Source organism: Sinocyclocheilus anshuiensis, unplaced genomic scaffold, assembly GCF_001515605.1.
Source record: "Sinocyclocheilus anshuiensis isolate Anshui unplaced genomic scaffold, SAMN03320099.WGS_v1.1 scaffold260, whole genome shotgun sequence".
Lineage (NCBI taxonomy): Eukaryota > Metazoa > Chordata > Actinopteri > Cypriniformes > Cyprinidae > Sinocyclocheilus > Sinocyclocheilus anshuiensis.
In genome coordinates, this window is record NW_015557134.1 from 1168207 (window position 1) to 1179566 (window position 11360).

The window sequence follows — 11360 nt, forward strand, 5'->3', positions numbered from 1 at the left end:
AGAGCACTAATTCCTAGTATGGGTCACCATACTTGGCCTCACGTCACTCTCACTTTTTTTCACTTTCACTTTATAAAAGTTAAGAGTCAACCACGCCTACCTAAATGGCTCGTTCTAACAAGCCCCCACATGTCTACGTCACGATGTGGGAAGATTTGCATAACGCCGCCCAAATGTTTATAATGGGTTTTAATGTTTTTGTCGGACGGACAGGGCATCACAATATGGTAAGGGGCGTAACATTTCCGTCACACACTTGAGGTATTCGGCCAATCACAACGCACTGGATAGCTGGACAATCATAACGCACCTCGCTTTTCAGACCGATGAGCTTTGTAAAAATCAACGCGTTTCAGAAAGGCAGGGCATAGAGGAGAAACAATAATGTACAGTATGTGGAAAATAATGTTTTTTAACCTTAAACCGCATAAACACATTTCATTACACCAAATACACAAAATTATGTTCTTTTTAGCAATATATGACCCCTTTAAGGGGTTTTCAAAGTGTGGGATGAGCCTCCACAGGGGGGTGCCAGAGCATGTCAAAGGAGGCTTGCAGAGTGGTAAGAAAAAAAATCTAATAAATTAATTAATTCATGTTTAACCCTTTCAATCAATACATTACAGAAGAAATAATACTATATAAAAATATACATTAAAAACGAAAAGAAGTTTGCAAACAGATAAATTTAAACAAGCAAACTTATAGAAAACTTAAAGTCCATAAATGCATAAGTAAATGCATTTAAGCAGTCAGTTCAAAACAATCGCAAATGCTGTGAAAACCCGGCCGATAACATATGAAACTGAGGAAAGAATAGACTCACATCCAGGTTTCAGTCAATTATTAATTTTAGCATGTATATGGCTTCAAACCACAACCTCTCCCATATTCTGTGATTGTTTCAGAGCAGCCCAAGCCTTTTCTTGCTGTGAAATATGGACTGAGCAGCGGCTCAAAACACCCAACCGCTGTATGAGCATATGATACGCAAACTATCTCTCAGTTAGATAAAGCAAGCCAGTGTCACACTAGTAAATTTTTGATTGATGACTTTTGAAATCAAGGTGAAGACGATTATACTGACTTAACAGGAGTCATACATTAGCCATGCGATAGTCCGTTATTATTGATGCGCACACTCTTGGCGCACTGATCACAACAGCATCGTATTACACCATAAATAACATAGCATATGCACATGCCTCCATTTGGTCCTCAATTCCCAACACTACTTGAAATTCTTAGCGATGTCATAGAATTAAGTCATTTTGGTATTTTACGCTTTTTATAGATTTTTTATGATAAACTATAAAAATTCTGCTAAAAAATGTATGATGAATAAAAAGGCTACAACCCCATCCCCATATCCAGCAACCCAAGGTGGGTTTGTGACTGAGAGGTTGAAAACCTTTGGTGTGAATGCCCAAGGGTGAGGAACGAGGTCCACAGAGTGGAACGGATCCTGAGAAAGAGTGCATGTGGTTGGCGGATTACAGGGAGTGTGTGTTAATGTAGCTCTCTGTGTGGCTCTGTCGGAATGAGGTCACTGGGTCTCGGCCCTATTTAATTAATTAGGGAACAGTGGAATGGAAAATGGATAGCAATCAGAGGCTCACTAATTTCAGACCTGCCAATCAATAAGCCTTAGTGCTGAATTTTCCTTCAGGGGCCTTGGTGGGTCTCATTTAATGTTGAATGTAGGATACTGAATGTTAGCGTGCCTGTATGTGTATAGGTACATAAATAATAAAGACATTTATATTGAGGGATTGCAGCCCAAGGGACATAAATGCAGTGAAAAGTGAAGCCCTTTTGCCACCAAACTTCCAGTATGTATGTGGGCATGCAGACATTCGAATGCACCTAGCAAACGTCAGTCGGCATTTGAAACCATTTCAATTCAAATGACTTGAAGGAATCAAACCAGAAGAATCTGACCCACAGTAGCCACTGAAGAAATCCCAGTATGCAGTGCATAACAACAGCATTGTGCATAGCAACAACTGCCTCTCACATAGCAACCACACCACATTGCATAGCAACCACTGGCAGGTCGTTGTGTATTCCCTGTTAGTTGCTTGCATTTGATGCTAGGTGAACTGCAGTGTCTCTGTGACTCACCCGGTAGAACTCAAGTTTTGATTTGCTGTTCTTTAATATCATTTACTCATCATTAAAGACTGCTTTTTTGTGTGCCTTCCTCTCACAGATATTCGCTCACTGCCTGATGTTGCCATGACGGGAAACTGCAGTCAGGAGTGCAGCGAGCTGGGTCACTCAGATGCCTGTTGGATGCCCGGTCAGCCTTCGCCCGTCCGCAAGACCCGCAACCCCCCTAAACTGTCCACGTTTGTGCCTTATCAGGAGAGGGGGAGCCTGGGACGCCTGGCCAATGGGAGTGTGAGGCTGGGAGGAGAGGAGAACAGGCCACGCTTCCCACCTTCCCGTAGTGCCTACTCCAGCAGTGACCACACCCCCAGTGACCACGCCCCACTGGAGGAGGTGCCTCTGAGCGTGACATCAGAGTTCCCGCCTACCAGCCCCCCCTCCAATCACGCCTCGAAAAGAGAGATATACCTGTGAGATAACCACACCCACCATCTTTGATAGAAATTGTAATTTGAGAAATTACAGAGACAGGGTTACGAAAAGAGAACATCGAATTTGCGACAGGATATCAATTGGATAGTGGAAAAACATGCTATTGTCATAATGTCAGAGTAGATTGATTTTATTTATTTATTTATTCATGCATTCATACATCTATTTATTATCACTTTTAACATTACTGTTCCTTTCAACTGTTTGTACTGTTTTTGCATACCATCAAAAACAACCGACGCATACTTTTATGTGACTAACAAAGTTTTAGCTTCGCTAGCCTACAGAATGTTCATGGGTTCTTCTACTAGATTACCAAGTGCTGAAGTGTACAGGAAATACTGCTGTAAAAGGGTCTTGAGCCACATCCAGAGTGTCTAACACTCTTAACTTGATCCTGTCCTCAGAGGAGAGCAGTCTTTATACATGTAAAACGCTGTAAATAAATTTTTATGGTGTATATATGAATATTACTATCAGGCTCAAGTTGAAAAATAGTGACAAATGTTACATCTAAATCAGCCTGAACACCTGAAGTGTGTGTCGGTACCACTGCTTTCGAGGGTCTGAACGTTTGTAATGGGCATATGGGAACGTGAAATAATGAGCTGGAGTGGAGAGAAAAATGTCCTGATGGTGCTCCATGACCCTCGTTGTGCCCGTCTAGGACCCAGATCCTCACCTGCTGTACTGTATGTCCATATGCACGCTGCAGCACGGTGTATAGTTGTGTGTTCGGTGAGGGTGGGCAGTGGGTTTAACAGTGATTAACTCACTATGACAGACCTTAACATATGCCGGTGTGTGCATTCGTGCGTCTGGGGACCTATTGTCACGAAAAGTAACATGTGGCTTCTGGCACATTAGCACGCTATTCAACAGATGAGAATGTGCGTGCATACTTTTGTGTCATGTGGCAGAACTTGTGTTTTTTGGCACTGTGAATCTCTCCTGAACTCCCACGATGTAGTGCAAATGCTGCCTGGCACTCGCAAAGACGCCTACGGCTCACACAGCACAGCCTCAGTGAGGAGGAGACCACCTGCCTCCCCTCAAATTATCAGTAGAGTTTTGTTAAGTCCACAAACACACCTAGTCTCCATCAAATGGGTCCATTTTCGCCACCACACTCATATTCACGGTCCTGTTTTCTTTGTTTACATAGTTTTTACAGTTTGAAATGAAATCTTTGTGTCCTATTTAGACTTTGAAGAACAAATGTATTAATGCCTTAAAACAGTTGTATATAACAATCACAATGGACAAATTAGACTGATAATCCTGTCTTGTCTGTCGCATGTCAATTGTGCATGTTTTTTTTCCACGATCGAAAAATGACAAATGTTACAAATGATCACATCACCATTCGCCATTTGCCTATTTTCAGCCACATTTTTTTACATATATGTTCTGTCCTCCATCAATTGGGTATTTCTTCGGGTTAGTTTTTTCCTTTGACACTGTGCTGACTATCTAACCTGCTCTAAAGCTGTGTCTCCCTCCAAGTTTCAGAGAATCTCTGGGGGACCATTTTGACAATGACTATCTAGTGTGCTCAAGGACCATATATCTGATGGACATTATCATTACTATTGCATCGCCTCAATATCTCTACTTTTTCCGCACCTACTGCAGCACAGTACCTGCCCAGATCGCGGCACTTGGGCGAGCGTGCTTTGTCTGCAGGGGGGTTGACGATGTGCATTTCCTTAATTAGGGTGAGTAATGAGTGTGGTGCAGTTGGCATATGCGAACACTCCAGCCCCCAAAGGAAGCAGCAGATCACAGAAAAAGATCCCGGTCCAAACGCTTCAATTGTTTAGCGAGTCGCATTTTTCACTGCACTTACCTCATCGCGACTGCCTTCAGCACCTCTTGCCGAATAATTAAGGCTGAAACGTATGGAAATTACTGGACGTAGCCATGATTAAATAAGGCGAATGATTATCCCGCCCTAAGGAAAGAAAGCACATTATGCTGTTTTCAAAGCCATTTAGTGACTCGGATAGGAAAAAAAAAATCCAGCGAGAGTCATGATCCAGCGTAATTAGCCCAGCTCGCTTTTCCTCCTTCGTGCTGCAGCCGTGCTCTTCCCAGGCGAACGTGTGAGATCGCTGACCTGGACTTAACATGGCTAAAAGATAGAGATGACCACAAAACTCTACCACCACTTAAAGGCTTTCATCTATTCAAACTCTGAGTGAAGCAGGTTCTGACCTTCCTCCACTCTGATGCCGGCCTGAGTCAGATAGTCTGAATTGCAGGTTTTGACTCCTCTGGCTTCATCTCGGCTGTTTTATTCCTAGTAATTCTAAGGCTAGACTCTTAGAGTCCTTCGGATGCCGGAGGATGGATGGAGGAGTGTCCACTTCTCGTGGTTGTTTTTTAAACTGGTGTTTAGATGTGTGCTCTTTCACTGTTAGATGTCTGGATGTGATGAGACGACCGTAACGAACGAGGGAGTCTTTTCTTCGTCCTTAGAGCGAGACTTTTCTTCATAGACTAACGAAAACTGGTGTTTGTGGTAAACATCTCTTAAAAAGTGTTCTGTACATAGCTCTCCACATTCCCCGTGCGTGGTGTCAAGCAGGCGACGAGTTGAGCATGAATTCCAAAGATAATTGGTAGAAACCGTTTACTGTTCTTGCTGAAATGTTAGTGCCGGTTCAGAAACCTTTTCTTGAGAACTAAAGCGACGTTCACTGCACAAAACTCATCTTCACCGTTCACCCCAAACTGAAGACAGCTGCCTTGAAAGTATGTCTTTTGCAGGAGAGTTCAAAACTGAATATCCTTAATTGTTGGTTATATTTATATAGGACTAAAAATGCTTGTGATGATCTGTTTTTGTACAGTTTTATGTACATGCAAGTGAAGCTTTTTAAATCTTACAACAAAAGCCGATGGCATATAAAAATCGTAAAGTGTTTATTGAGATGTGCACATCTTGCCTTGGATGGATTGATCTTTTTTGCCGAGTCAGTGTGAATGTGGCCGTCGTATGCCTGCACCGTAGTCATTCACTGGCTCCTGTCACCGAGGGCTTTATCAGATTTTATGTTTATTGTGAACAGTGGATTGTCCGATCCGACTTGTTTGTTTGATTCCCATGTGTTTTGTTTTGTTCCGTTTCCGCATGTTGAAAACAAACCCCTTGTAATAAGTCCTTGCAAAGTTTGTAATAAAATGAGTGAAGAAAAAAAAAAAATACATTTGCTTGGTGAGTCATTGTTTAAGAATGAATCTAGGGACTGTGATCTCTCCATAAAGCTTTTTCATTAATAAAGCAAATTGATCTGACAAAGATATAAGACTCTTTTTTTCTCTCTCTCTCTCTCCCATTCTGGGTCTCTTTGCCTGTGTAAACAGAGAAAGAGGAAAAGGTTACGGTTTCGCCGGACTGTCAGGAACTTAATAGAACAGAATAGCGAATGTGAGATCTAGTAATGTAAAGCTCTCACTTCACAAAAGCTATCCATCAATATTAATGATCAAAAAACACAAGACCCCGAATTTTCTCAGTCTCGGAAACCTAATTCTCTTTTCTACAAGGAGTTAAACCGTTACACCCAATACCTCCCAATACTCGACAGCACAATAAAGACGAAGCCATAAAGATGATAACGCTGAGATGAAAGACAATAAATCAATCCAGCTTTCATTTGGTGTGCTGTCTTTATAGATATGCCACAACGTAATTTGTGCACCTCTGAAATGATAGCTTTCACAGATAAAAATAAATAGATGTGAGCCAGCGAACAAACGCTGTGAAAAGCGAGAGCCATAAACAAGTTAAAAAGAATATCAAACGTACAAGATGCAAAGTGAGGTAAATACTTGGAGCAAGTATGTGAGTAAACAGACGAATGAGAGAAATGCACATTACGCTGTCAAGTGCATGAATAGAATAGTTTAGAAGGCCAAACTGCCCTCTAATGGTCGTCAGGGGAACTACAATTCCCAAAAAGGCAAAGGATTAGCGTTTAATACCTGATACTCAACGGTCGGGATTAATGAATCAGATAGCCTTCCTTTCTGCTGGTGTTCTTCAGTTTCTTGTTAACATCACCTACAGCGTACGCGTTCCCGAGGATGGCGGATGAAACGAGTGAAGCCGCATGAATAATAATTGAGATCAGGATGATAGTGGTTTCTGGACCACATAGAAGCACATTTCGCAGACAGGGATGCTCGTAGCGGCTTATTTAACCGAGGCTGCGATGGGAGGACCCACTGAGTTTTTTTCATTAATCTCCTTCTAATGGATAGGTTTTCGCTTCGCCTAGCACTCTGCAGGCTGAGCTTTAAAAAGAGCTGTTTCACTGGTGTTTCTTTTTTTTTTTTTGCATGCGGCTGGGGCATTTGTTTCTTGTTGCGGAGGGAGCCTCAGCAGAGAGGGTCTTTCTTCAAGATGAAACGACCCCCTCGGCTACTGCCTACTGTTGATGTGTTGCCATAGAAACCTGGCCCCTCTCTCTTTCTGTTCCTCCCTCACCCACGCTACTTCTCGCTCGCTTCGTTAAGCGCGGTGCTGCTGGCAATTAGAAGCAAAGCCAGCGGCGGTGACGGCTGTCTCTCAAATGTACTCTCCAATTAAACACTGTCAAATAATGGCGTATCTCAAAACCTCCGCCTCTTGCCATCCCCTCCTATCACACGACACATTTGTGCCTCTAAAGGAAGGATAGTTAAAACCGCACCTAAACAAACAGAAGCGGAGATCGATGGGTGCACAAATTCCAACCTTTTCCGGCAGCATCCGTAATGATGCTAAAGGCGGCGTGCTTTTCCTGTAGTCACAAGGCGTTACAAACTTGATTATTCTTTCATTCAGCAGAAAATGCATGTAGCTGCAAGCCCTAAAAAGGTTTTCTCCACAGTATTGATTGCACATTTTTCAGGAAAGTGAGGTGTTTCACAGATCGTAGGCACTTAAGACTCATAGAAAATTGCTGGACTAAAGCCCTCTCATATTCAGCTATTTGTACCGCTGTCCTACATATCGACTCTCATACACTATAGACGTAATTGGTGCATTAAAATCAATGGCGCAATTTAAACAGCATCATCATTAAAAAGGTTTATGTGCAAAGTCAATAAGCACAGCAGAGATGGTTCGGAACCCCATGGAACATGCAACATCGCACATGAAAAACTCATTTTGCATCATATTGTACGTGCAATCACGTCAATTTTTGTTCATGCCAGCTAGATACTGTATACACTCCTCCACTGCCCAATAGTGTCAATAAAACGTCTCTTTGTCTCATTTAACACCCGATTACATCCCACCTGAACTCAATCTTCCAATCATCTATGATCCCGAAACAGCCTAGAGCCATCCATCAGCCCTGACAAACACAGCGGCCATACGCCACACCTCACAGTAGTGCCTCCTCACCCGTTCATTGGGCCTAAACGCCCCCCTTCCCACAGTCGCTTAGGCCTCAGGAGGCTTCTCCGGTATGTTCAAGTGGAAAATCACTTTTTGAATAACTACTTGTCCCTTTCACATTCGTTCACTGCCTCGTCTGTGGCATTCTGCTTGATAAAAATGGCCGATAGCTCATGTCTGGCAGAGACAGAGAGTTATAGTGTACTATAAGAGTCACATTTGTGGAGTAGTCCAACAGGAAGTACTATTAAAAGTCATATTTATTGACCCGCGCTGTGTGTGTTTGTCGGGTTGTTAAAACGGGATTATTGAAATCGCAAAGACATGGGAGAGAGCTCCGAATCAACAGTGCCTTCAAGAGAGAGGTAGCTCAACACTTCCCTGCCCACCTGCTGAGCACCATCACACACCTAGAGACTCGTTTGAATTCATCTTCTAATCCTAGAAACATGACACTTTAACATTAATCTAATTTACTGCAAGTCTCTTTGCCCAAATAGAATTAAAACAGCTTTTCAATCCACTGGCGTACATGCATTCAACAATGTCTGAGCCACCTGCTGTATGTATTTATATGTGAATATTTATATTCTGTACCTTAAAGGAATAGTTCACCCAAAAATGAAAATTTTGTCATCATTTACTCACCCGTTTGTAGTTCCAAACCTGTATACGTTTCTTTCGCATGTTGAACACAAAAGAAGATATTTTGAAGAGCCAAACAGTTGTTGGTCCCCACTGACTTCCATAGTAGAGAAAGAAATATTATGGAAGTTAATGGGGACCATCAGCTGTTTGATTACCAGCATTCTTCAAAATACCTTCTTTTATGTTCAACATAAAAGTAAATTATGACAAAATGTTCATTTTTGGGTGATCTATCCCTTTAAGGTTTTAGATTTATATGTATATATTATATGTATGTATTATCTGTATATAGGTCTGTGTTGAAAGTCACGGATGTCTTAAAATAAAATTATACTTATCAAACTCTAATTTTGCACCTTGCAGATTCTCATTTGTCAGATGAAATTATCATGACATTACAGAACAGGTACTTTTTAAAATGCATTATATGTTTGTGTAGCATTTGGACCAATCAGACACACAATTGTTCATTTGATTTAACAAATCAATTATTCGTTAGATTGACAAACAATCACAGACCCCTCACCCAACACCAGACTCGGTGCCTATATGTCTGTGAACGATCTCCCGGCCAGGACACCTCAGCCAGATCAGATAAACTTTACGAACTAAAAGTATGTAGAGAGAATCTTCCTCCTACTCAATTCTCTCTAAACCAGACACATACTGCTATAGGAAATGACTTCTTTCATTAATTCATAAACAAATTTTTCTCTGGTTTTCCTATCATGTATATCCCCAGGTCTTTGTGTATGATTACTACCTCCTTGTATATGGTCTTGTTTATTGTATACTGTTTTATGCGTGCGTTATGATAGATCACTAGTTAATATAACCTCACGTATACCATGTTTGGTATCTATGAGTTCGTATTTTCATGATCTAAATGAGTGTATATTATATGTTGATACCTATGCAACACATTAGTATAAGAATCTTGAAGATTCTTCTCTTGAACACCCACAATTGAGTTTCATATGCAAAACACCATGCTAGAGACAAAGGATCGTAAAATTTCCCCCCAAAGGTACCATTCCTCATTGGCTCACTCAAATCCTGAGAGGTGTGACCAGCTTCGAACTTATAAGGCCTCACATCAGTGACCCTCCATGGGCTTTTTAGGTTTTTGGCTTTTGTCTCTTGTCTCTGCTCTCATCACCCTCCCGGGGCCGGCGCAGCCGTGCCTGGCAGGCCTTAACTACAGCCATGCCTTCACTTTCCATCTGGGAGAAAACTCTCCCGACCACCACAGAGTCAGAATAACATCTTTTTGAAGTTCATCACTCTTCAAACCCAGAAGAACGTGATCGTGACTCCTACACCAATGAACCTCCAAACCATCAAGACTTTCATCCGAGACTGCATCCGCACGCTCGTTCAAGGCCAAGGCAATGCAAGTATCGTATATTTAACTAAACGAAACAGAGGTTTAGTATAAGCTGTAGACCCTGTTATAAAATGGCGCTGATGGTTTCACTCAGGTGGTTAACTGACTCATTTTCCATAGCTGCATTCTCTGGTTTCTTTAACGGTTTCAGTCATCCAACCTCCCCATGAATGAGTGATTTGTATGTTTGTTTGTTTGTCTAGATTAGTTATGTGTTAGTGTTTAGTTAATAAAACATTTGTGCACAAATTACATGAGTTTCTGGTTCTGTCACCGCTTGTGAATAGTGTCCCTTTTACGATCCGATCTACAGCTACATGCTCTAATGCATTACTGTAAGAAAGTTATTTTCTATGGCCGGAGTTGATATGAAATTATACTGAATGTTCGCTGGACGAACAGATTAGTTGATTGTAATATTAATTCTGATACAGTTACTACTGGCAGCTGAGGTAAATAATTGTAATGAATTGTAATTATTTATATACATTTCCCTTTTGAGCTAATTTGCTACATATGTTACTGTTAATGAACATTATTATAAAGTGACACTGATGATTTAAGAAACATTCGTTTCTACATTATTCAGTATTTTAAATTTTAAGTACTTTTTCTACGCAAAGAAAACAAAAATAACTTTATTCAACTATTTCTTCTCTTTCGTGTCAGTCTTCAACGTGCGTTCGCAGGAGTACCACGATGCATGCCTGTGCATTCTTCTGCTTGTAAACAAGGTGCAGCGCATCCGGGTTCTACTTCAGACCGCCGGCTCCTGCGTCAGTGAATGCGTCTTGAAGACTGACATGAAATAGAAGAAATTGTTGAATAAAGTCATCATTTTTGTTTTCTTTGTGCACAAAAAGCTTCTCGTAGCTTCATAATATTAAGGTTGATCAAGTGATGTCACATGGACTATTTTAACAATGTCCTTACTACTTTTCTGGGCCTTGAACGTGGTAGTTCCGTTGCTGTCTGTGGAGGGTCAGAAAGCTCTCAGATTTCATAAAATCTGAAGATCATAAGATTCATCTTAATTTGAGTTCCAAAGATGAGTGGAGGTCTTACGGGTTTGGAACGACATGAGGGTGAGTAAATAATGACAGAATTTAAATTTTTGGGTGAACTAACCCTTTAATATGTCAGGTGTGTAACAGGTTTTTAAATGATGACAACAAAACCAATTCATCCTCAAATGTACAGCACAAAATCTGTTTTGTATATAAACAAAAATGCAAGATATTAAAAATATAAAATAACAAAAAATAATATATAAAAATGTAAAAAAAAAAGATAAATTGTGATTTACTCATTCTCATTAATTTT

The 11360-nt window shown here is 41.0% G+C and overlaps 1 protein-coding gene across 1 annotated transcript in view; it reads left to right on the plus strand.

Moving 5' to 3' along the window:
- The window catches only part of pcdh1a (protocadherin 1a), a 90477-nt gene extending 85860 nt beyond the window's left edge, over positions 1–4617 (plus strand). Inside the window, exons 5-6 of the mRNA XM_016473151.1 lie at positions 2216–2585; positions 4114–4617. Of these exons, the coding sequence (XP_016328637.1) occupies positions 2216–2585; positions 4114–4324 (581 nt within the window). The 3' untranslated portion in view covers positions 4325–4617. The remainder of the gene's footprint in view (positions 1–2215; positions 2586–4113) is intronic.
- The last annotated feature ends 6743 nt before the right edge of the window (positions 4618–11360 follow it).